The sequence below is a fragment of the Oncorhynchus mykiss genome, chromosome 1, assembly GCF_013265735.2.
Source record: "Oncorhynchus mykiss isolate Arlee chromosome 1, USDA_OmykA_1.1, whole genome shotgun sequence".
In the NCBI taxonomy this organism is placed as follows: Eukaryota; Metazoa; Chordata; class Actinopteri; order Salmoniformes; family Salmonidae; genus Oncorhynchus; species Oncorhynchus mykiss.
The window spans coordinates 87,476,261-87,503,827 of NC_048565.1; the positions used below are offsets into that span (position 1 = coordinate 87,476,261).

General features: G+C 40.3%; 1 protein-coding gene across 5 annotated transcripts in view; it reads left to right on the forward strand.

The window, feature by feature from the left end:
• Positions 1–243: 243 nt before the first annotated feature.
• Positions 244–27,567, forward strand: part of LOC118966047 (adhesion G protein-coupled receptor B3-like) — a 168,534-nt gene continuing 141,210 nt past the window's right edge. For all 5 annotated transcript variants that reach the window (XM_036987999.1, XM_036987983.1, XM_036987989.1 and 2 more), the window contains exons 1-2: positions 244–731; positions 2,723–3,485. In XM_036987999.1, coding sequence (XP_036843894.1) covers positions 2,738–3,485 — 748 coding nt within the window. In that variant the 5' untranslated portion in view covers positions 244–731; positions 2,723–2,737. The remainder of the gene's footprint in view (positions 732–2,722; positions 3,486–27,567) is intronic.

Here is a 27,567-nt window from a genome sequence, read left to right on the forward strand (position 1 = left end):
CCCCAATATTCCAACAACGAATGGTAAACCCCAACCCAACGTTCCGGTTCGTCAGGAGCAGTAGTAGCCTGTCTGTCTGGGCAGTGGGCACAAAACCTCGGGTCCAAGTCCAAGGGAACATCCCTATGCTCTGAATTAAGGGAAGGCTATGTAAGAGTGTCAGAGGGTGGGGGTGGGAAAGTGGTATACCAGACGCAGCAAGAAAACGTCCATACGTGCTTTATCTTAGTGGCTGTGACGTGATATTGCAGCCCCAGTCCTAAGCAGGGTGAGCGAGCAGAGCGGTTTCTATCTCTCCTCCATACTTACTCAGTATTCAAACATCCGTCCGCTAAGGATTTTTTTGGACTACTTGCTGCCTCGTATTGATAGGCTAATATATCTGGAGAAAAGACACGAAGGGACCCGTCGACGATCCATAGAGGTATACCTTCACGGTAATTTGGTAGATTTTTGTCCCCCCAATTATTCTACTATTCCTCTATTGGGCTGTCGCGAGTTGTTTCGCTTCTCACTGGGTCCGTTTTAATGGAAAAAAGCGACGCGGAGGAGATGATCCAGACGGGAGTCTAACGCATTTTTTTTTTGCCCATTGACGATCATCTTGTTGCATTGGACTTCTATTGTGGGCTATGGGAAGTATCGATTCGCACGGAGACAGCACATTTTGCTCTTCATAAAGGATGTGGTCAAGTATTTTGGAAAAATAGCCATAGCTTCCGGAGTGTAAGGTAATTTTGGGGATAATATTAATTGCATTATTATTATTATTAGTAGTAGTAGTAGTATGCTATTATGATTTTATGGCTGTAGACAGATAAAGCAGCCAGGCATTCAGATAATACCAACATATTCCACGCCAGCTAGGCTACTGCAACGATCTCTGTTTAACCGATATAGCCTCGTCTGAAAGTTGAAATATTCCATCTCGATCAACATTTCTGTGGCTGCAGCATTGTATCTCTGTTTCGAATGAATAGGCTCTAACATGCGTCGAGGGATTCCAACCATGGGACGGACACACATAGACTACACTGGGTTGGAATAAGTTAACAGATTTATTTCTGTGCGCCTTTTATCAAAAAATGGGCAAAAATCTGGTTTTAGCGCCGTCTATGTGTCAGTGAATTGGGATTGAGTTGATATTTAATCATATTCACATCGCTTTGCAAAACAGGAGGAAAAACAACTTTAATTTGAGAGAAAAATAAGCGGATGTTTTTGCATCCTCTACCAAATTGTAATCCTCGATAAGCGCTCAAACCATGTCCGTTCAGCAAAAGGACTTCTGTTTTCAGAGAACGGCATGTACCCTATGAATCTTATAAACAGTGATAATGCAAGAATGATCTATCCATTAGTGAGAATATTTGCAGATAAATGGCATTTAGGTACTATATGAACAGGTCCCAAACCAAAAGACAACATTCTGTCCATTTGGCAGCACAATATGCCATTATATTATATCGCATTCTTTGTCATTTTATCATGCATAACCTATACTAATGTCCTCAAATTAGGTTTATAGTCCTCAATGTTTGAAATCTTACTATTCTCATGTTCTCAGAATAATATTCTATAGACTTAATTCCATCGCCTACTCACACACCACTGTGACACTGCTCACAGCTGCAATGCCTGCAGGATTAATACAATCAGGACATCGCATGCATTCTCTCGCTCTCTCTCCCTCACACCCTCTCTCCTTCTCTCGCGACTCGATACGTGATCCAGATCTGTCTATTAGTAGATGGAAGAACGTTACAGGTATCATTAGCTGCCTATAAGGGAGGAGAAGAAAGCCCATGTTAGTTATGTTAAGAAAATCGGGACTGGGGTCACGATGCTGTATTTGTGTCAATGTGTGGGTTGGTTAATCTCCCACTGAGTCTTTATATGAAATTAGTGTATAATGGACTTCCAAACCAGTTCTTAGTCCACTATTGAATTGAGGAAAGATACAGGTTGGATGGATGGGCGTGTAACATAGCCTACAGCATATCACGCAGTATGGTCTTGGATTCGGAAATAAATAAAATAAAATAGACACAGAATCAAAACCCTTTTTGGCAGGGACTTGGAATACACCGAAGACATAATCCAGTTCATTATTCTCATAATGAATATCGATGGTTTAAAGCCCCTCTCCGCGATGCGTAATGGAGAACATAGTTGCGCAAAATGAGCTCACTTCCAATAAAATACCACATGCAGCCTATATGTCCCTCTCAGAGCAATATGATAACTGTTCACAATCACACACCTCTCTTTCTTTGTGACGGACACACACATATGAACACGCGAGCCCCATCACGTTGGAAATATTACAAAGATGGACGGTTCCCTAGTTCTGCCAATCGGTCCAATTAATTACAACTCAATAACGACTGACACGAGTTTCATTGATCCCTTATGCGGACCCAAATCAAGCGACCATAGCAACCACAAGGTGGCAGTGTTTGTCCAAAGTTTTATCTTTCTCGCAAAAGGCAACAAGGGAGAGGAGCGGGATACTGCCCGCCGTAATGTAACAGTGGAACAGGAATGATGAGGGTTGGTCAGGTGTTTTCCAAGGCGGAAAAGGTTGAGGCCTCACTATGAACTAAACGTTGGTATAATCAGATCACCCTGTATTAGGCCTACACAGGTTCATGTTGTTTACTGTTACTAACTGTGTCTTTAAGAGTCCTTGGTGTCATTTTTACATCTCTCCCCCTTGCAGGCCAAATGACATAGGATGAAGGCTATTCGTAACCAGTTGATTTATATATTTTCCACCTATCTCCTGGTTATGTTTGGATTAACTGGTGCACAAGACTACTGGTGTTCCACTTTGGTCAAGGGGGTCATATATGGATCTTACTCAGTGACTGAGATGTTTCCCAAGAACTACACGAATTGCACATGGACGTTGGAGAACCCTGACCCTACCAAATACAGCATCTACCTTAAACTATACAAACGAGACTTGAGCTGCTCCGAGTTCTCTTTGCTTGCTTATCAATTCGATCACTACTCGCACGAGAAGATCAATGAATTGCTGAAAAACAACGAGTCTATAGTGTACCTGTGTGATTCCAAGAATATGTATATATTTTTGCAGTATGACAAGAATTTCGTGCAGCTACGGAGGGTTTTCCCTTACGATTATAACGGATTGCAGAAGACGGACGAAGAGGAGAAGTCTGTGGTGGAATTCTTGGTCTTGAACAAGGCGAGCCCCAGTCAATTTGGATGTCAGGTGCTGTGCACGTGGCTGGAAAACTGCCTGAAATCGGAGAAAGGAACTGTGGAATCATGTGGAATAGTGTATACAAAATGCACCTGTCCCCAGCACCTAGGCGACGGAGAATCAGAAAGTATGCTTTTGCTTAACAACGTGGTTTTGCCTTTAAATCCCCAAACGGAGGGATGCCTGACTCCACAAATCCGTGCTGGGCAGGTGTGCAACATCAGTGCAGAGGTTAAACGACCAGCAAAGGAGGGTGAGTAACCAGCCCCAAACATGCTGTATGTCTAACATACTGCAGTTATACTACAGTTCAATGAGCATTGTTTGTATGTATGCATATATAGATGAGCCAGCTGGGAGTTTGAGTCAACCTAGCTCTGGTCCAGGGCGTTAGTGCTTATTCTTCTACTAACCAAACATCCCTTGGTAGTGGAACGGACAATAACAACTTGGGCCAGAGCTAGAGTCAACTGTGCACGTCAATAGCCTCTTTTAACCCCTCTCTACCCCCCTACCTGTATAGTGCATGTCTGTCTACAGAGTTGGGTTGTGGGCCGTGAAACAAAAAACACACACAGCTGACCTCACAATGCAATGCATCCCTAGACCAAAGCTACAAGAGGAGCGGGTGTTGTACATGAGATACGCCTGGTCCATATTCCTCCACAGCCCAGCCCACCATCATGTATGCTGCTCATCTCTAATATACAATTATATTGCAATTATTGGTTGATAATGACCAGTGGTTTTCAGGCATTGGTGATGTGTATCATCACCAATGACTATGGTAGTGTTTTCTCATTCCCAGGACCATGGAGAGAGGAGCTGTGATGGTGTAGCAACTACATATTCACACTGAAGGAAATAAATATCTAGTCTTTTAACCCCATTGTAGATGACATCTCTCATTAGGATAGAACTACAGCAACACTGAAGCACTCAAAACCAATCCAACGTTCGGTTTAGCAGTTGTTCATTAAAATGAGTCTATTTAGTGTTTACAGACCTCCACAAAACTTATTAAAGGGATGATTGGAATATGCCTTTAAATTAGAACAGGAGATAGACTACGGAGTCAACGCATAGTCTTGACACAACAGAATACTATAGTCTAGAATAGTGAATACTGGGATACTGGATATATTCTAAAATATTCTAGAATACTGGTCTATAGTACAGAACACTGGAATACTGGATATATTCTGGATCATTCCAGCATACTGATCCAGAATACATAACACTGCATCAGAAACTCCCAAACATGGAAATCAGAATGAATAGAATGGGCTTGGAAGCTCTAACCCTGGCAATTGACTTGTAAACTCATGGGCACACTCACAATGGCTGCCTGGTATTATGATGCAATCATTTCCATGGTCTTTTGGAATGTTCTATCAACTGATGCTGGATTGCCATGGTAATGTAGAATGTTCATTCAAACGATGTTAAATGATGTGGCTCATGTAATGGAATGTATTTTTTGTAATGTTATTTGAGTTGACTCAACAAATCACAGTACAGATTGAAGGTTACACTTTCTGCTTTTACTTCCTGGCATGGGCACACTCAAAAACCCACCAATTATGTCACCATTGACTTGAATGGAGACACCCTTTCTATTCATTGTTATTTCTATGCTCCCAAAACCATTCTCTCAGATTCTAGTCTGTTCTTGGTCCTGTTTATACAGTATACGGTGTTAGACTTTCAACATTACTCCAAAAATATTGCACACCCGCCCGTGCCTGACTAGGCCTTTGTTTTGGAATATAGCTAGCGTAATACCAAGCTCTCTTCCCTTGCTTTGTAAATGATGAATAATCTCTCCCCCAGATGCCTGGGTTGCAGATGACCAGATTTCTTCAGCTTTTCATTTGTTGTCAAGGGTTCGACAGAAAACTAAGAAGTGGTATTTTTTTTACTGTTCTTTGTCCCACAAACACACAGTATCTATCTGCATCGGCCTGTCACCATCTCAGCTTACGCTGGCAAGTGTGACAAATGCCTTTAATTGCTTCCGGAGGATTCCATCCTTTTTCTTCAAATACCCCATGAAACTGTCACCATGTAGTGAAATCCCACACACTCACTGTTTGCTAGTTTATTCTACGTCGTATTAGTAACTCAGACACACAGATAGAGACAGAATAAAGACACACACACAGGCACGCACGCACGCACACACACACACACAGCCCACACACTCACAGAGACACAGACAGACAACAGACAGACAGACAGACCCCCCCCCCCCCCCACACACACACACACAGCCCACACACACACACACAGACTGATTTTAGAGTATCTGTTGCATAATAAATACATGTATCAAGTCTGAATGTTTAGGAGCCACTTCAAAAGAGTGTTGTGATGACTCAACCAAATCCTGTATATGTGGAGAGGAGAGATAAGAGCACAGAGGTGTGGTGGCAGATTTACAATGTGTGTGTGTGTGTGTGTGTGAGGTGTGGTGACAGATTCAGAGGGAGACACATTAAAGAGGGAGTCATTCCGGCACAGTGATCCAAGCAGAATGAATCACACATTACACTTTGAAAAAACACACAACAGAAAATAATGAACCAATGTTATAGGAGCGATCCCCCTTTGGAAACAGTCACAGATGGAACCACGCGTCAAATAATACAACCCCTGGGGAACAATTAGCAGCTTTCTGATCAAACAGAAAGTAGAACCGTAGAACCTTACATAGAATGACTGAATGGAGTTCAGTTGAGTTCAGCTGGTTTCTGGTTCTCCCTGGTTCTTCTTGGTTCTCCACTCCTCATCACACAGAACATAGATCACAGAACATGGAACATAGAACCTCACAATAACTGCATGGAGTTCAGTTGAGTCTAGCTGGTCCGTCTCTGGTTTTTCCTGGTTCTCCACTCCTGATCACACAGAACATAGAACGACTGCATGGAGTTTAGTTGAGTCTAGCTGGTCCGTCTCTGGTTTTTCCTGGTTCTCCACTCCTGATCACACAGAACATAGAACGACTGCATGGAGTTTAGTTGAGTTGAGCCGGTCTCTGTGATTCTCCCCCTTGGCCTTTGCTCCCGTGCACATAGAAAACGGAGCATTTTGTGCCGCCTGGCTGGCAGAAAGGATTGCTTTGAGTGTATGCAAATGAGATGTTCCGTTTCTTTCTATGTTTGTAAAACATTAGTGAGTATAGAAGGTCCTTGTCATTGACCATGGGACCACGTGACATTGTAGGAACTGGGTATTGTTGTTGGAGTAGAAGGCTGTATTGGTGTGTAGGTGGTCGTAGGGATATCATAGGGGATTAGGTCATGATATATATTAGATGGTTGTAGGGATATCATAGGGGATTAGGTCATGATATATATTAGATGGTTGTAGGGTTATCATAGGGGATTAGGTCATGATATATATTAGATGGTTGTAGGGTTATCATAGGGGATTAGGTCATGATGTATATTAGATATTCGTAGGGATATCATAGGGGATTAGGTCATGATATATATTAGATATTCGTAGGGATATCATAGGGGATTAGGTCATGATGTATATTAGATATTCGTAGGGATATCATAGGGGATTAGGTCATGATGTATATTAGATATTCGTAGGGATATCATAGGGGATTAGGTCATGATATATATTAGATATTCGTAGGGATATCATAGGGGATTAGGTCATGATGTATATTAGATATTCGTAGGGATATCATAGGGGATTAGGTCATGATATATATTAGATATTCATAGGGATATCATAGGTCATGATGTATATTAGATGGTTGTAGGGTTATCATAGGGGATTAGGTCATGATGTATATTAGATATTCATAGGGATATCATAGGGGATTAGGTCATGATGTATATTAGATATTCATAGGGATATCATAGGTCATGATGTATATTAGATGGTTGTAGGGTTATCATAGGGGATTAGGTCATGATGTATATTAGATATTCATAGGGATATCATAGGTCATGATATATATTAGATGGTTGTAGGATTATCATAGGGGATTAGGTCATGATGTATATTAGATATTCATAGGGATATCATAGGTTATGATATATATTAGATGGTTGTAGGATTATCATAGGGGATTAGGTCATGATATATATTAGATATTCGTAGGGATATCATAGGGGATTAGGTCATTATATATATTAGATATTCATAGGGATTTCATAGGTCATGATATATATTAGATGGTTGTAGGGTTATCATAGGGGATTAGGTCATGATGTATATTAGATATTCATAGGGATATCATAGGTCATGATATATATTAGATGGTTGTAGGATTATCATAGGGGATTAGGTCATGATGTATATTAGATATTCATAGGGATATCATAGGGGATTAGGTCATGATGTATATTAGATATTCATAGGGATATCATAGGTCATGATATATATTAGATGGTTGTAGGATTATCATAGGGGATTAGGGCATGATATATATTAGATGGTTGTAGGATTATCATAGGGGATTAGGGCATGATATATATTAGATATTCGTAGGGATATCATAGGGGATTAGGTCATGATGTATATTAGATATTCATAGGGATATCATAGGTCATGATATATATTAGATGGTTGTAGGATTATCATAGGGGATTAGGTCATGATGTATATTAGATATTCGTAGGGATTTCATAGTGGATTAGGTCATGATATATATTAGATATTCATAGGGATATCATAGGGGATTAGGTCATGATATATATTAGATATTCGTAGGGATATCATAGGGGATTAGGTCATGATATATATTAGATATTCGTAGGGATATCATAGGGGATTAGGTCATGATGTATATTAGATATTCGTAGGGATATCATAGGGGATTAGGTCATGATATATATTAGATATTCGTAGGGATTTCATAGTGGATTAGGTCATGATATATATTAGATGGTTGTAGGGATATCATAGGGGATTAGGTGATGATGTATATTAGATATTCGTAGGGTTATCATAGGGGATTAGGTCATGATGTATATTAGATATTCGTAGGGATATCATAGGGGATTAGGTCATGATATATATTAGATGGTTGTAGGGATATCATAGGGGATTAGGTCATTATATATATTAGATGGTTGTAGGGATATCATAGGGGATTAGGTGATGATGTATATTAGATATTCGTAGGGTTATCATAGGGGATTAGGTCATGATATATATTAGATATTCGTAGGGATATCATAGGTTATGATATATATTAGATGGTTGTAGGGATATCATAGGGGATTAGGTGATGATGTATATTAGATATTCGTAGGGTTATCATAGGGGATTAGGTCATGATATATATTAGATATTCGTAGGGATATCATAGGGGATTAGGTCATGATGTATATTAGATATTCGTAGGGATATCATAGGGGATTAGGTCATGATATATATTAGATATTCGTAGGGATATCATAGGGGATTAGGTCATGATATATATTAGATGGTTGTAGGGTTATCATAGGGGATTAGGTCATGATGTATATTAGATATTCGTAGGGATATCATAGGGGATTAGGTCATGATGTATATTAGATATTCGTAGGGATATCATAGGGGATTAGGTCATGATATATATTAGATATTCGTAGGGATATCATAGGGGATTAGGTCATGATATATATTAGATATTCGTAGGGATTTCATAGTGGATTAGGTCATGATATATATTAGATGGTTGTAGGGTTATCATAGGGGATTAGGTCATGATGAATATTAGATATTCGTTGGGATATCATAGGGGATTAGGTCATGATATATATTAGATATTCGTAGGGATTTCATAGGGGATTAGGTCATGATATATATTATAGCCACATTCATTGCCGTCCATCGTTAGCTGTGCACCATATTCTGATTTTAAAAACATCTCAAATACTAGATTATGAGCGTAGCCTTATTAAACATGGAGAGCCAAGTAATGTTTCTAACGTGTCTGCTCTATAACTTCAATCTCTATCCTGTGTTGTTGTCAACGGTGGACATGTGTAATAAAAAATGGGATGAAGTATGTGTATCTCAAGGGTGACAAAACTATTGAGAAGAGCTGTGTCACGGTGGACGACATCACCCCACATCGTCCTAATGTGTCCATGGAGTCAGATCTCTTCTCCAAACGCAGCATTTGACATTGTTCTATCAACATGTTAATAACGGTTTAAAAGCAAAAGCTTATTTTTTTATTAAGATTTTCTTCTAGCATCTATTTATAGTTCAGCAGGGTTGGTGTGTGTCTTTCCTGAGTGTGTGTCTTTCCTGGGTGTGTGTTTGAGTGTGTTTATGTGTGTATTTGTGTGTTTGTTTGTATGTGTGTGTGTGTGTGTGTGTGTGCTCGCGCTTGTGTGTGGTAGAGAGAGGTTGAATTTAATTCCATTTTTATCTGGATAACCACTGGGTTTAAAAGAGTACATAGTCTATATCCTAAATGGCACCCTATTCCCTATATAGTGCACTACTTTTGACCAGAGGACATAGGGTATCCCATAGGAAATCGGGTGTCATGTGGGACACAGCCCGAGTCTCCTGTGGCAGCAAAACAGTGTTAAGTAGTGGGTGTGCGTGTGCGTGTGTGTGTGTGTGTGTGTGTGTGTTTGTGTGTGTGTGTGTGTGTGTGTGTGTGCAGCAACACAAACTGGGGGTTCTTTCCTGCTCCTGATGAGGAATCATATCAGTTACTAAAGCATGGACAAGGCCTCTATATAAAAACCCTGTTACTCTGACATCCACACCCGGCATGGCAGAGGTTGACCCGTCATGGCAGAGGTTGACCCGGCATGGCAGAGGTTGACCCGTCATGGCAGAGGTTGACCCGGCATGGCAGAGGTTGTCTGCCTCTCAAATGGTCCCGTATCCACTATGTAGTGCACTACTTTTGACCTGAGCGCTATGGGAATCCCTATGGGCCCTGGTCAAATGTAGTGCACTACACTATATTGGGAATATGGTTCCATTTGGGATGCAAACCCTGTCTGGGTAACCTGTTTTATTTATTTAACCTTTATTTAACTAGGCAAGTCAGTCACAAATAAATTCTTATTTACAATGACGGCCAACCAGAAGGCAGAAGGCCTCCTGCGGGGACGGGTGCTGGGATTAAAAATAACAATACAGGACAAAACACACATCACGACAAGAAAGACAACACACTGCATAAAGAGAGACAACACACTGTATAGAGACAACACACTGCATAAAGAGAGACAACACACTGCATAAAGAGAGACAACACACTGCATAAAGAGAGACAACACACTGCATAAAGAGAGATAACACACTGTATAAAGAGAGACAACACACTGCATAAAGAGAGACAACACACTGCATAAAGAGAGACAACACACTGTATAAAGAGAGACAACACACTGTATAAAGAGGGATAACACACTGCATAAAGAAAGACAACACACTGCATAAAGAGAGATAACACACTGCATAAAGAGAGACAACACACTGCATAAAGAGAGACAACACACTGCATAAAGAGAGACAACACACTGTATAAAGAGAGACAACACACTGCATAAAGAGAGACAACACACTGCATAAAGAGAGATAACACACTGCATAAAGAGAAACAACACACTGCATAAAGAGAGACAACACACTGCATAAAGAGAGACAACACACTGCATAAAGAGAGATAACACACTGCATAAAGAGAGACAACACACTGCATAAAGAGACAACACACTGCATAAAGAGAGACAACACACGGCATAAAGAGAGACAACACACTGCATAAAGAGAGACAACACACTGCATACAGAGAGACAACACACTGCATAAAGAGAGACAACACACTGCATACAGAGAGACAACACACTGCATAAAGAGAGACAACACACTGCATAAAGAGAGACAACACACTGCATACAGAGAGACAACACACTGCATAAAGAGAGACAACACACTGCATAAAGAGAGACAACACACGGCATAAAGAGAGACAACACACTGCATAAAGAGAGACAACACACTGCATAAAGAGAGACAACACACTGCATAAAGAGAGATAACACTGCATAAAGATAGATAACACACTGCATAAAGAGAGACAACACACTGCATAAAGAGAGACAACACACTGCATAAAGAGAGACAACACACTGTATAAAGAGAGACAACACACTGTATAAAGAGAGATAACACACTGTATAGAGACAACACACTGCATAAAGAGAGACAACACACTGCATAAAGAGAGACAACACACTGTATAAAGAGAGACAACACACTGTATAAAGAGAGCTAACACACTGTATAGAGACAACACACTGCATAAAGAGAGATAACACACTGCATAAAGAGAGACAACACACTGCATAAAGAGAGACAACACACTGCATAAAGAGAGACAACACACTGCATAAAGAGAGACAACACACTGCATAAAGAGAGATAACACACTGCATAAAGAGAGACAACGCACTGCATAAAGAGAGACAACACATTGTATAAAGAGAGACAACACACTGCATAAAGAGAGACAACACATTGTATAAAGAGAGATAACACACTGTATAAAGAGAGACAACACACTGCATAAAGAGAGACAACACACTGTATAAAGAGAGACAACACACTGCATAAAGAGAGATAACACACTGCATAAAGAGAGACAACACACTGCATAAAGAGAGACAACACACTGTATAAAGAGAGACAACACACTGCATAAAGAGAGACAACACACTGTATAAAGAGAGACAACACACTGCATAAAGAGAGACAACACACTGCATAAAGAGAGATAACACACTGCATAAAGAGAGACAACACACTGCATACAGAGAGACAACACACTGCATAAAGAGAGATAACACACTGCATAAAGAGAGACAACACACTGCATACAGAGAGACAACACACTGCATAAAGAGAGACAACACACTGTATAAAGAGAGACAACACACTGCATAAAGAGAGACAACACACTGCATAAGAGACAACAACATAGCATGGCAGCAACACTGGCTGACCGGTCCTTCAATGCCTTAACCTGTCAGACGGAATTCAATATCAGAGGTGGTTAGTTTAGGCCCAAGATGAATCCAAGCTAGACCTCGATGCAGAATGACCTAATGCTTTGGGGATGTTAATTGTGATGGTGCTGAAGACAATAAGAACATATTATATACGTACATTAGTTGATTAAAACATTACTGCAGTGTTAATTTGTTGATTCATATCTACTCTTTCCACATTAATGGTGAATGATTGTTGCTTGTACAGCAGAATCAGTTGTGGAGGTAAATGTTATTGCATGACATTGCTGTCTGTCCACAACAGATAAGGATGCTTATTTTTAACTATGAGGTTACCTGTTTTTTTGAATGGTAGATGCTCTCATGACATGAATTATCCAAGCAGAATGCTTTAATGGTGATAATTCTACATACTATTGACAACAATTAAAACTATATACAGATGTAGGTTCTTAATTTGAGCCAGTTTGCTACAGCAGGCAAATAATCCTGCAGCAACAAGAAATATGTATTATTACGTAGATTGTAATCAATGGACATTTTGGTAGGGGTTGATACATTTTTTAAAAGGAAAATCAAGTCTGAAATGTCAAAGTGGAAATTGCAACCTCAGAAGCCCTTTAATAACTCAAATACACCTCAAATACACCAGAAGTGTATTCATTTGATTTGACTACAATATGATTTGAAGTTGTACATTTCCTGCATTGCAGAAAAGTTATCCTGCAACAAGGTGATCAAATTAAGATCCACACACAAACAAATATAACAAAATATGCTGTGTCTTCCTGAACACATCTTCAGGAAACAATAAACCAACTTAAATAATGTTAAATGATAATGTCGTCAAAGTTGGACTTTTGATAAAGTTCAAGAAGTTGGAAACATAAACTGTAATTTATATTCTTATCCAGCTAATATGAGTCATTTGGGTGTAAATGTCTAGTGAAGCGTGTACTGTACAGTCTGTCATGTGTTTTCTGGCATGTTGTCCAGGACAGCAGCTGTGTTGTTCTGTACAGTCTGTCATGTGTTTTCTGGCATGTTGTCCAGGACAGCAGCTGTGTTGTACTGTACAGTCTGTCATGTGTTTTCTGGCATGTTGTCCAGGACAGCAGCTGTGTTGTACTGTACAGTCTGTCATGTGTTTTCTGGCATGTTGTCCAGGACAGCAGCTGTGTTGTACTGTACAGTCTGTCATGTGTTTTCTGGCATGTTGTCCAGGACAGCAGCTGTGTTGTACTGTACAGTCTGTCATGTGTTTTCTGGCATGTTGTCCAGGACAGCAGCTGTGTTGTACTGTACAGTCTGTCATGTGTTTTCTGGCATGTTGTCCAGGACAGCAGCTGTGTTGTTCTGTACAGTCTGTCATGTGTTTTCTGGCATGTTGTCCAGGACAGCAGCTGTGTTGTTCTGTACAGTCTGTCATGTGTTTTCTGGCATGTTGTCCAGGACAGCAGCTGTGTTGTTCTGTGAAGTCTGTTGATGACGAGCCCATGGCGTTAGACGGACTCTGTCTTTGCTCTTTTTGTCTCACTGAGAATCTGCCATAGCTACAGTATAGTATTCATGTCTTCTGCATAGCCCTCATGTCAGTAGGGTTAAGAGCTTTTCACACTACTGAGCTGAACCAAGCCGAGCCAAACGAGGCTGTACTGAGCTGGCTTGGTTACACAGCTACCATAGTTTCTGGAATCCTGCTGAAAGGACAATGTGAAATAAGAAATTCCAGCCAATACAGTCTGGTTTCACACACTATTCTGAAACGTGTATTAGTGGCTAGAGCCAGCCCTCTCTAGAGTTAGACAAACAACTTGGCACCCTATTCCCTATCTAGTGCACTACTTTTGACCCCTATTTAGTGCACTATGTTTGACCAGTCCCCATAGGGCTCCAGTCAAATGTAGTGCACCGTATAAGGGATTGGGTGACATTTGGGATGCAACCCAGGGTTTGATCTCTCCAGGATAGCAACCAGGTCCCGCTGTCTGCCTTCACTCTTCCTTCTCTGTCACTTCTTCCACTGCAGGCATATTTGACACTGAAATAAAAAGCTCAAAATCAACCCCGGAGTCTAAATTGTGCCACTTAAATTTCTGGCTGCTGCAACTGCACCAGAGGATCAACATCTTGAGGCATTGTCTCATTATTACATGGCTGGGCTCATTTAACTAGCATTGCCACCGTTGGCCATCAGACGTTATTGCTTGCGTCCCAAATGGCACCCTATACCCGAAGTAGTGTACTTCTTGACCACAGTGAGCCCCATAGGATTGCGTGCTGCTTTCGACTTCAATAATAGGCGTCTTAAGTGCCCCTATTGTGTGAGAGAATTGACGTGTCGTTCTGTACTCGGAGGGCGAATGGAAGGCTGAATAGCTTAGGATATACAATACAAGGTCACCAGCAAACCAAGAGGCTTCTGATACAGCAATAACATGTTTAGCATGTGACAACATAATTATGTTATTTTTTGGTTCTGAATTAGAGGATTTATAATAACCAGATTAGAGTGAGGAGGGAGAAGGAAGGAGAGAGATGGAGAGAAGAAAGGGAGCGAGAGAGAGAGAGAGGGGGAGAGAGAGAGGGTGCGAGAGAAAGGCAGGGAGAGAGAGAGAGGGAGAGAGTGAGAGAAGGGGAAGAAGAGAGAGAGATAGAGGGGGAGAGAGAGGGAGGGAGGGAAAGAAGAAAGGGAGGAACAACGAAACGGTTACAAGTAGGTAAAAAGACGTCTGGAATATCCAGAGGTAACCTTCCACCACACCTCTGTCACTAAAAGTAAAAACACACTTCAGCTTTAAAAACACTGTGCAGCTTTAAAAACACACTTCAGCTTTAAAAACACAGTGCAGCTTTAAAAACACTGTGCAGCTTTAAAAACACTGTGCAGCTTTAAAAACACTGTGCAGCTTTAAAAACACAGTGCAGCTTTAAAAACACAGTGCAGCTTTAAAAACACTGTGCAGCTTTAAAAACACTGTGCAGCTTTAAAAACACTGTGCAGCTTTAAAAACACAGTGGCGCTTTAAAAACACAGTGGCGCTTTAAAAACACTGTGCAGCTTTAAAAACACTGTGCCGCTTTAAAAACACAGTGCAGCTTTAAAAACACAGTGCAGCTTTAAAAACACAGTGCAGCTTTAAAAACACTGTGCAGCTTTAAAAACACTGTGCAGCTTTAAAAACACTGTGCTGCTTAAAAAAACACTGTGCAGCTTTAAAAACACTGTGCAGCTTTAAAAAACACTGTGCAGCTTTAAAAACACTGTGCTGCTTAAAAAAACACTGTGCAGCTTTAAAAACACTGTGCAGCTTTAAAAAACACTGTGCAGCTTTAAAAACACTGTGCCGCTTTAAAAACACTGTGCAGCTTTAAAAACACGGTGCCGCTTTAAAAACACAGTGCAGCTTTAAAACACAGTGCTGCTTTAAAAAACACTGTGCAGCTTTAAAAACACTGTGCAGCTTTAAAAACACAGAAAGCTTTAGAAGGAGAGCACTGCTTTACAAACACAGTGCAGCTTTAGAAGGAGAGCACTGCTTTAAAAACACAGTGGAGCTTTAGAAGGAGAGCACTGCTTTATAAACACAATGCAGCTTTAGAAGGGGAGTGCAGTAGGACATCTTTTGTTGTGACTTCATATCTCTCCTAGTTTGAATTAAAAGACTGGTGATTGGTTGTGAACTACCATTCTCATTAATTCCAGCACAATGTGAGATCCAGTTTATAATACTAGACTGTACAGAGAGAACCCTATAAATCCATTGCCAGATAGTTATGTTTTATGGTTTCTGACTAAGCTGAGCTACTGTACAGCGCCGTGTGTAAAATGGCAGTGGGGAGTTTTATTGGCAAATGAAGTGTGTGAGGGAGGCAGCGCTCTAATGCACTGTCACCTGCCAAAGTCCTGAGCTGCTCGTGTCCCAAATGGCACCTATTCCCTTTATAGTGCACTACTATTGACCAGGGCCCATAGACCAGGACCATAGGGCTCTGGTCAAAAGTTGTTCACTATATAGGCAGTAGGGCGCCATTTGGGCTGCGTTCAGTGAGCTGAGCACTGCAGCAGTCTCCCTCAGCCTCCGTCTCAGCAGCGCATAGTGAGGCCTTTTATTCACTTTGGATCTCAGTCAAGTCACTCAGTAGTCCCACTGCATTATGCTCACCCCTATTGTTCAGTACACTTGGAGGCCATTTTACTTTCAAATCACTGGAGGAGGGAAGAAGAGGAAGGGCAGGCAGCTCAACAGGACCTGAATTCATTTGTTTTAGCCTCATAATGTCAGTTATGAGGACATGTTGATTGGTGCATGGACTGTCTTTCACTTGTCAATGTACATGTTCACATAATCACTTCTATTCCAGACAGAAGCATATTCTATCTAGTCGGTTTCTCTCTCCTCAGCAGTGGTGGGAAAAGTACCCAGTTGTCATACTTGAGTAATAATAAAGATGCCTTAATAGAAAATGACTCACGTAAAAGTGAAAGTCATTCGGTAAAATAGTAATTGAGTAAAAGTCTAAAAGTATTTGGTTTAAATATACTTAAATATCAAAAGTAAAATTTAAATCATTTCAAATTCCTTATATTGTGTAAACCAGACGATACAGTTGTATAGTTTTTTAAATGTACAGATAGCCAGGGTCACACTCCAACACCCAGACATCATTTACAAATGAAGCATTAGTGAGTCTGCCAAATCAGATGCAGGATGAAGGACCAGGGATGTTCTCTTGATAAGTGTGTGAATTGGACCATGCTCCTGTCCTCAAAATGTAAAGAATACTTTTGGGTGTCAGGGAAAATGTATGGAGTAAATTGTACATTATTTTCTTTAGGAATGTAGTGAAGTAAAAGTAAAAGTTGTCAAAAATAGAAATAGTAAAGTAGAGTACAGATACCCCATAAACGACTTGTAGTACTTTGAAGTGTTTTTACTGAGTTACTTTACCCCACTGCTCCACGGTGCTGGTTGTGGCAAGATCCACACATCTTATTGTGTCAGACATGTCAAAGTTGACACACTATACACATGATTTGTTTTGATTTGCACTGGCACTATGCTAATGTCTCCACACGACAAGCTTTCCACATGACAGGACGTGAGTGAATACTCTCTGAGGCGTGAGACAGTTGTCCAGTGCTTGATAGCCAAGCAACAGTTCAGGCAGTCACAAAAGGCTTACAGGCAAACCTCCCACATTCTAAAGGAGGGAGATGGAATCTTCCACATTCTAAAGGAGAGAGATGGAACCTCCACATTCTAAAGGAGAGAGATGGAACCTCCACATTCTAAAGGAGAGAGATGGAACCTCCACATTCTAAAGGAGAGAGATGGAACCTCCACATTCTAAAGGAGAGAGATGGAACCTCCACATTCTAAAGGAGAGAGATGGAACCTCCACATTCTAAAGGAGGGAGATGAAACCGTCCACATTCTAAAGGAGAGAGATGGAACCTTCCACATTCTAAAGGAGTGAGATGGAACCTCCACATTCTAAAGGAGAGAGATGGAACCTCCCACATTCTAAAGGAGAGAGATGGAACCTTCCCCATCGTAATAAAATGTTTTGTGCTCTTTTTGACTGGAAATATGCCATTAAAATATGATTTTACCAGGAGCTCTCTAAAACGTGACCTTCTCCATAGCATGCTCAGTGTCACCCGATCCTTCCACATTCTAAAGGAATAGAATTCCATTCATGTCATTTGGCTCATCTGTGTTTCCTGATTAAAGGAAAGACTCACCCATTTTTATGTTCTGTTGTTTTTGGGGTATCTCTGAGCGATGTTCTGTTGTTTTTTGGGGTATCTCTGAGCAGCATCATTTAACAGGACCTATTGAGTTGAAACAGTAATTGATTCTTGCCATATATGAGCCCTTGGTTGTAAAGAGTTATTATTATGAACATGGCTGATAATAGTCACTCACTGCCTCTCAGATCCCTGTCTTTCAGCTAATGACGTTAAATTAGTGAGTGAGTTCGGCTCGTAATTGTACAGTTTTCCTCCATTTTGTTACAAACAAGGATTACTGGTAACTGGTATCTCTTGGACTTGAAGTTCTAGAAAAAGCATATTCTTTCAAATGTGAGAACTAAGCTATTTTGTAATAGCTAATTTAGAATATTCTTCTATTCTGTAATAGCTAATTTAGAATATTCTTCTATTTTGTAATAGCTAATTTAGAATATTCTTCTATTCTGTAATAGCTAATTTAGAATATTCTTCTATTTTGTAATAGCTCATTTAGAATATTATTCTATTTTGTAATAGCTCATTTAGAATATTATTCTATTTTGTAATAGCTAATTTAGAATATTATTCTATTTTGTAATAGCTCATTTAGAATATTATTCTATTTTGTAATAGCTCATTTAGAATATTCTTCTATTTTGTAATAGCTAATTTAGAATATTCTTCCATTTAGTTTAGAACAACCATGGATGACTGGTATCTCTTTGGAACTTGTTTCATACAGGATCTAAAAAATGTTTTATTTATTTTAATTTTACCCCCTTTTCTCCCCAATTTCGTGGTGTCCAATTGTTAGTAGTTACTATCTTGTCTCATCGCTACATCTCCCGTACGGACTCGGGAGAGACGAAGCTCGAAAGCCATGCGTCCTCCGAAACACAACCCAACCATGCCGCACTGCTTCTTTAACATAGCGTGCATCCAACCCGGAAGCCAGCCGCACCAATGTGTCGGAGGAAACACCGTGCCCCGAGCAACCTGGTCAGCGTGCACTGCGCCCGGCCCGCCACAGGAGTCGCTAGTGCGCAATGAGACAAGGATATCCCTACCGGCCAAACCCTCCCTAACTCGGACGACGCTAGGCCAATTGTGTGTCGCCCCATGGCCCCCCCGGTCGCGTCCGGCTGCGACAGAGCCTGGGCGCAAACCCAGAGTCTCTGGTGGAACAGCTAGCGCTGCGATGCAGTGCCCTAGACCACTGTGCCTCCCGGGAGGCCCCCGTATCTAACATTTTAAAGTGGAAATCACAAACTTTAGAATACTTTTTTCAAACCTTGAATACACTACAATTAGCATTTCCTGCTGCACAGGAAAATTCTCTGTGACAACAGACTGATCAAACCAATCTATCAGATAGGTGCGAAGGTGTTACATTGTGAAGCATGTAGCCATATATTTTCCTAGGATTTATTTCAGCTGTTGTATACGGGTTGTGTACATTCAGCCATGGACACCTGTCATCTCTTTGGACTTGACTTTATACAGTATGTTAAGGCATATCTACACCAGCTATTCCTTCATGCAGTATCACTATATTAGGCATGTCCTTTCAGTTATTATGTATGGTTGACCTAGGTTGAAAGCGAGGCGGCAAGCTGTCAAGACTAGCTGCTCATTATGACAGACCTTGCTGACCCAGTCTCACTCTGTAAATGGCATGTGGGTAAGAGCTGGAGATGCTACTTTACCGATACATACAATTATCTTTATGAATAAGATAATAACTTAACTGTGAAAGTTAGGATATTTTGTGGTATTTTTCCATTTATGCATGATGCATGATGACAGCACAGTTCATAGTGTTGTAATGTGAGTTGGACAAACACCGAGGTACTAGTTAAATACCTTTATGTTGATGGAAATGTTCATATCTGCCTGTAAAATGGTTCTCTCGTATGTCCCATGAATAGATCATTGTAAGGTTTATGACAGTTTGCCATGTATATGTGTCACCACACTAGTTGTAAAAACACACTTTTAAAGAATACCTTCTTCGTGTCTATGGGAATAGCCCTGTCTGCCTGAAAGATGCTTCTCTCACATGCAGTATTGCATGACCTTGAATAGAGAATGCTACGCAGTACGTACTGTACACGCCCGTGCGTTACATCATCTGAATGAACGTGTAGGTAATGTTTCACAGTAAATCCTCTACTGGGATTATGATGCAGCTCCTCCTCTACTACCAGACAATGCCTAAAAAACATCCCATGGGATTTAATAATGAAATTACCTTTTGTGATGTTTTCTATAATATAAAGTAGTCCTCATGACTGAAACTGCTCGTGGTGCATTGGGCACTTTGGTAAACATGTTTTGGCACCGCCACCAGATGCCATTTGTTTTCATAGAATGTGATTGGAGGTTGGATTATATCCAGACAGCACATATTTGGACTTCTCAGGAAAACAGTTGCACATAGCTTCTTAGCCTTTTTTTTTCAAATGATTTTTCCTCATCTTAAAATTGGATTTTAACTGCCTGAATAAAAATAAATAGACCCCCAACCTTGCTGTTATTGCTGTGTAAACTCAGCTAATCTGATTCAAATAATTACACTGTGCTTCTGTAATTGTCTTGTGACTGAAAAACATAAACAATACCAATATTCTTCTGTCAAACCCACGGCCTTTGTGAGATATCTACTGTTGGCTCTATCCTAAATAGCATTATAATAGGTGTACAATAACAGAATCCTCATCACATATAATGTGGTTTCATTGACTAAAGCATATCTACAGTGAAGCTTTAATTTCCGAAGCAGTTTGAAGTACCGGCTCCTTGGAAGTTAACCCACAGATCGAGTTCAAATATTTATTCCTATGCACAGATTATTATTTCTTGCAAACTTATTCATGTTCTTAATTCTAATTCTAAAGGGAGAGGGAGAGGGTTTCCATTGCGCCGATTGGAAACGCACTCTGCATTATTTAAGATATGATGATAAATTCATCACTAATATTCGTATACCATTATCTATATGAAATGCAAGTAATGAGGTATTTTTACATTCCCTGAGGTCCTTAATGCCAATGTCTCTCCTGGGTGGCCACTAAGTCTACCAAACTCAGTCCATTAGAAGTCCATTATACAGTTCAGTACATTATACAGCTCAGTCCATTATACAGCCTTCACAATTCCATATCGCATTCGCTTACATTTGGCTAATTGGCCACTTCTCAACAGTGTGCAGGTGGCTTATCTTTATGGTTATCCTGGTTTTAAACCTTCATGCCTGTAAATGACAACATGTTGTATTAAGGACTGTGAAAGAATGCAGACGGCCACCCAAGAAGGCCTCCTGTTTCAACTCTGAAATGAGAAGGTATAGCCTTGGTTTACCAACCAGCTGGACTCCAAAAGGAGGGGCACACCTTCATCGGGGGTGTATGGTGGAGTTTGACATTTATACATCATTTGTAACATTGTACATACTCTCCCTTCCTAACAGTCTTTGTTTGTTGATATTGCTTTCTTGTCCCATTAACATCCGTGTGTGTGTGAGTAGGATGTGACCCCTACTGACAGCATCATTAGCCAGTGATTCTAGCTACTGCTGTTGCACCGTGTCATCAGCATAACAACTATGCTTGTGGATGAGGAAGGATCTGTTTTCGTGTCTTTGTGTGTGTGTGTGTGTGTGTGTGTGTGTGTGTGTGTGTGTGTGTGTGTGTGTGTGTGTGTGTGTGTGTGTGTGTGTGTGTGTGTGTGTGTGTGTGTGTGTGCGAGCGTACATGGATTCATGTATATGTCTGTATCTCTGTGATGTCACAGTTTGCGAAATCTTTCCTCTCTGAGTTGAGTATAAACACTAAGCAGACCTAAGCTAAATCAGTCTCTTTCCTCTCTGAGTTGAGTATAAACACTAAGCAGACCTAAGCTAAATCAGTCTCCTCTCTGAGTTGAGTATAAACACTAAGCAGACCTAAGCTAAATCAGTCTCCTCTCTGAGTTGAGTATAAACAGTAAGCAGACCTCCTAAATCAAAGGAAGGACCACTGCTGTGGTTGCTCTTGTTTTCTTTGACTTCAAAAAGGTTGTGATATGAATACGGACGTCGGCAGTAATGAGTCTCTGTAGATCAAGAAGAAGTTTCCGTCTCCTTTTTATACAAACTATGTTTGTTTATTATTGCCAGGATATGCATAATGCAATACTTACCATCAATTCAGCTTCCCTGCTGCTGCTGCTGCTGTATATAAAGACATACAGTACACCCCGTCTTGGGAAAAAAGGATCGATGAGTAGAAACAATTTTCCACCCATTATTCACAAAGCCTTAGTATTTTCGTTAGACAGAGTAAAGTGGAATTATGGTAGAGTTTTGGTGTCAGTATGGTTCCTTAGTAGTGTATTCCATTGGATGGATATACTGTAGTAAGTTCCGCAGTATGAATAGATTTAGTAAAATCCATTAAACCTCGAGCCAGCTTCAGTGTGTTGGCCTTAACATACACTACCTGTTAGATACTGCTGCACTGTCGGATCTAGAAGCAATAGCATTTTGCTACACTCGCAATAACACCTGCTGACCATGTGTATGTGACCAATAACATTTGATTTGATTTGAGAGCCTTCAGAAAGTATTCATACCCCTTGATTCATTCCACATTTTGTTGTGTTATAGACTGAATTCGAAATTAATTCAATAAAGTTCAATAAAATGTAAAAACATACAATACAATATAATGACAAAGTAAGAACATATATTTTTGAAATGTTTGCAGGTGTATTGAAAAATGAAGCACAGAAAAATGTGCATAAGTATTCACACCCCTGAGTGAATACATGTCAGAATCCCCTTTGGCAGCAATCACCGCTGTGAGTCTTTCTGGGTGAGTCTCTAAGAGCTTTTCACACCTGGATTGTACGATATTTGCACATTATTCATTAAAAAATTAATCAGTCACTGTCAAGTTGGTTGTTGATCATTACTAGACAGCCATTTTCAAGTATAACTGTAACTAGACTACTCAGGAACATGTAATGTTGTCTTGGTAAGCAACTCCAGTATACGTATGTTTGGACTTGTGTTTTAGGTTATTGTCCTGCTGACAGGTGAAGTTGTATTCCAGTGTCTGTTGGAAAGCAGACTGAACCGTGTTTACCTCTAGGATTTTGCCTTTATTTTTATTCAGAATAACTCCATAGACCTTGCCGATGACAAGCATACCCATAACATAATGCAGCCACCACCATGCTTTAAAAAAATGATAGAGTGGTACTCAGTGATGTGTTGTGTTGGATTTGATCCAAACATAACACTTTGTATCCCGAACAAAAAATACATTTCTTTGACACATTTTTTGCGGTATTACTTTAGTGCCTTGTTGCAAACAGGATGCATGTTTTATAATATTTTTTTTCTGTACAGGCTTCCTTCTTTTCACTCTATCAATTAGTTTAGTATTGTGGAGTAACTACAATGTTGTTGATCCATCATCAGTTTTGTCCTCTGTAACTGTTTTAAAGTCACCATTGGCCTCATGGTCAAATACCTGAGCATTTTCCTTCCTCTCCCGTAACTGAGTTAGGAACGACGTCTGTATTTTTGTAGTGACTGGGTGTACTGATACACCATCCAAATTATAATTAATAACTTCACCATTCTCAAAAGGATATTCAAACATTTTTTATTTGATTTTAATCTACCAATCGGTGCTCTTCTTTCCGAGGCATTGTAAAACCTCCCTGGTCTTTGTGGTTGAATCTGTATGAGAAATTCCCTGCTCAACTGAGGAACCTTACAGATAATTGTATGTGTGGGGTACAGAGATGAGGTAGTCATTCAAAAATGTTAAACACTATTATTGCACACAGTATAAGTCCAATGAGTCCATGACTCAATGGGTTAAACGTACTGAACTGCTGGGCTGAGGCATCACTAGAGCCTGGGGTTAGAATCCCAGGCTGTGTCAAAACCGGCCATGACTGGGAGACCCATAGGACGGCGCACAATTGGCCCAGTGTCGTCGGGTAGGGGAGGGTTTGGCCGGTGTGGCTTTCCATGGCTCATTGTGCTCTAGCGACTCCTTGTGACAGGGCCGGGCGCCTGCAAGCTGACTCCGGTCATCAGTTGAACAACGTTTCTACCGACACATCGGTGCGGCTGTTGTTAATAAGATGTAAGTGGCCAGACGCAGGAGTCGACCTTCGCCTCTCCCGAGCCCATTGAGGAGTTGCAATGATGAGCCAAGGGACCTAATTCAAGGAGAAAACAGGGTTAAACAAATACGCTTGTGGCCGTGCCACCCTGAACACGCCTGTTCAGGGTCGAGCCTGGTCAGTACTGGGAGGGGAGACCACCGGGGAATATCATGTGCCATAAGATAGAAAAATAAAAGAGTCCATGCAACTGAACAAAAATATATACGCAAAATGCAACAATTTAAACGTTTTTACTGAGTTACAATTAATTTAAGTCAATTAGTAAACTTAAATAAATTCATTAGGCTCTAATCTATGGATTTCACATGAATGGGCAGGGCTGCAGCCATGAGTGGGCCTGGTAGGGCATAGGTTCACCAACTGGGACCCCCCCCCCCCCCCCCCCCCCCCCCCCCCCCAACCTGTGGTGCAGGTTGGACGTACTGCCAATTTGGTAGAGAAAAGAAATGAACATTCAATTATCTGGTAACACCTCTGGTCAACATTCCTGCAGTCATCATTCCGATTGCACGCTTCCTCACCCAGCACAAGGTGCACCTGTGTAATGATTATGCTGTTTAATCAGCTTCTTGATATACCACAGCTGTGATGTGGATGGATTATCTTGACAAAGGATATAAACACATTTCTACATTTGAGAACATTTCAGGGATCTTTTATTTCAGTACATGAAATAGTGTATTATGTGACTTGTTAACTCTTGGAACTACCCATCCAGGATCCGGGATAATTGTCATCAACTACACTAATTAGCATAGCGCAAAGGTCAAATAATCTTACTAGAAAATATTCAGATTCATAAAATCACAAGTGAAATATAGCGAAACACAGCTTAGCCTTTTGTTAATCACCCTGTCGTCTCAGATTTTGAAATTATGTTTTACAGCGAAAGCAAGACAAGCGTTTGTGTAAGTTTATCAATAGCCTAGCATAGCATTATGTCCAGCTAGCAGCAGGAAGCTTGGTCACGAAAATCAGAAAAGCAATCAAATTAATAGTTTACCTTTGATGATCTTCGGATGTTTTCACTCACGAGACTCCCAGTTAGAAAGCAAATGTTCCCTTTGTTCCATAAAGATTATTTTTATACCCAAAATACCTCAGTTTGTTTGTCACGTTATGTTCAGAAATCCACCGGAAATAGCGGTCACGACAACGCCAAAAATTCCAAATTATATCCATAATATCGACAGAAACATGGCAAACGTTTTTTATCATCAATCCTCAACGTGTTTTTCAAATATCTATTCAATAATATATCAACCTGGGACAGTTGGCTTTTCAGTAGGACCGGGAGGAAAAATAGCTACCTCTCTCTTTTACGCAATAATCACTCTGAGAGCCATCAGCTGGCCACTTACACAATGTGGTCGTTTACGCTCATTCTTCAACATAAAGGCGTGAAACTACGTCTAAAGGCTGTAGACACCTTAGGGAAGACGTAGAAAAAGGAATCGGGTTGATATCCCTTTCAATGGTCAATAGGGATGCATAGGACCACAAAGGTTTCAAAATATGAGTCACTTCCTGATTGGATTTTTCTCAGGCTTTCACCTGCAATATCAGTTCTGTTATACTCACATACAATATTTTTACAGTTTTGGAAACTTTAGCGTGTTTTCTATCCTTTGCTGTCAATTATATGCATATTCTAGCATCTGGTCCTGAGAAATGGCCGTTTACTTTGGGAACGTTATTTTTCCAAAAATAAAAATAGTGCCCCCTAGCTTCAAGAGGATTAAGCAAAGTTTAACTCCTGAACATATTTAAGCTTGCTATAACAAAGGGGCTGAATACTTATTGACTCAAGACATTTCAGCTCTAGATTTTTTATTAATTTGTAAAAAATGTCTAAAAACATAATTCCAGTTTAACATTATGGGGTAGTGTGTGTTGATCAGTGACAAAAACATCTACATTTCTTCCATTTTAATTTGAGGCTGTAACACAACAACATGTGGGATACTGTAAGTCATGGGGCGTGAATCCTTTCTGAAGACACTGTATATACAGTATATTCTCTGAGCCATGAATCCATGTCTTGTTGGGATAATACCTAGTCCTATAAATGTATACCTCAGACAACCCCGGAACAAATCTGTCCTCCTGGCAAGCGCCGACCTTGTCCAAAACCATACTATAACTCTCCTACTATGAGTTTATTATAGCACTGCATTTTATAATAGTTGAGAAGGCCAGAATCTGTATTCTCCTTAAACCGGTCCCAAATGGAACTCCATTCCCTATATAGTGCACCAACGTTGACCAGGGGGTTCATAGGGCTCTGGTCAAAAGTAGTGCACTGTTTTGGAAATAGGGTGCCATTAAGGACGCAGACAGTTTCTGCACTGCTGTCAGCAGGCGGCAATTACAGTCCACAGCACAGAAGTCAGTCGAGACATTTGCATGATCATCCAGTAGCGGAAAACCAGGCAAATGAGACTGTCACTCAGAGACTGTTTATGTCGCGTCAAATCCAATCTGTTCTCAAGGGGCCATGGGTTGTGAAACGTTTCTTATTGATACCTCTATATCTCTGTGTAGCTCTGTAGGGTATGAGCAGCCAGCACCATCACGCAGACATCAGCGATCATGCCAGGTTCATTTTCCGATCTAGGCCAGACAGTGTAATGTAAGTATCACACACTTGCAGTTCTGAGGAGGCTAGGATAAGAGGACGATGTAGGACTTGAGGTATAGTAGGTTGTCATTGCAGATGTAGTATCTTAATTTAAGCAAGTATGATACTGCAGGAAAATAATCCTGGGGCAACAGGAAATGTTAATTATTTTGTGGGGATTATAATTTATGTTTTTTTAATGGGGTTGATATTTTTTTTTGTTACGACAAATCAAGTCTGGCATTTTAAAGTGAAAATGTGAAAGTTTAGAAGTCTTTTTATAACTATATATACACTACAAGTTTGCATTTCATGCTGTGCAGGAAAATTCTCAGCAATAAAAGATTGATCAAATTAAGAATGTTCAATGTGGCTTCTTCCACTTATGAGATGCCCAGGAGTTATATAAAGGCTAGACTATGTATCACCATTATATTACTTGATTGGAGGTTGCTTGAGGTTGCTCATAATACTGACCTTAATGCTCTAGCATCCTCCAGTGTTTATTTTTGGGTGGCAACAGGCTTAGGTTAAGAAGTGCTGCCTTAAGCAGTGTTCATGTAAGGATTAAAACACTAAACAGTGTTAATGTAAAGGGTTAAAACACTAAGCTGTGTTAATGTAAGGGTTAAAACAGTAAGCAGTGTTACTGTAAAGGGTTAAAACACTAAACAGTGTTACTGTAAGGATTAAAACACTAAACAGTGTTAATGTAAGGATTAAAACACTAAGCAGATTTACTGTAAAGGGTTAAAACACTAAACAGTGTTAATGTAAGGGTTAAAACACTAAG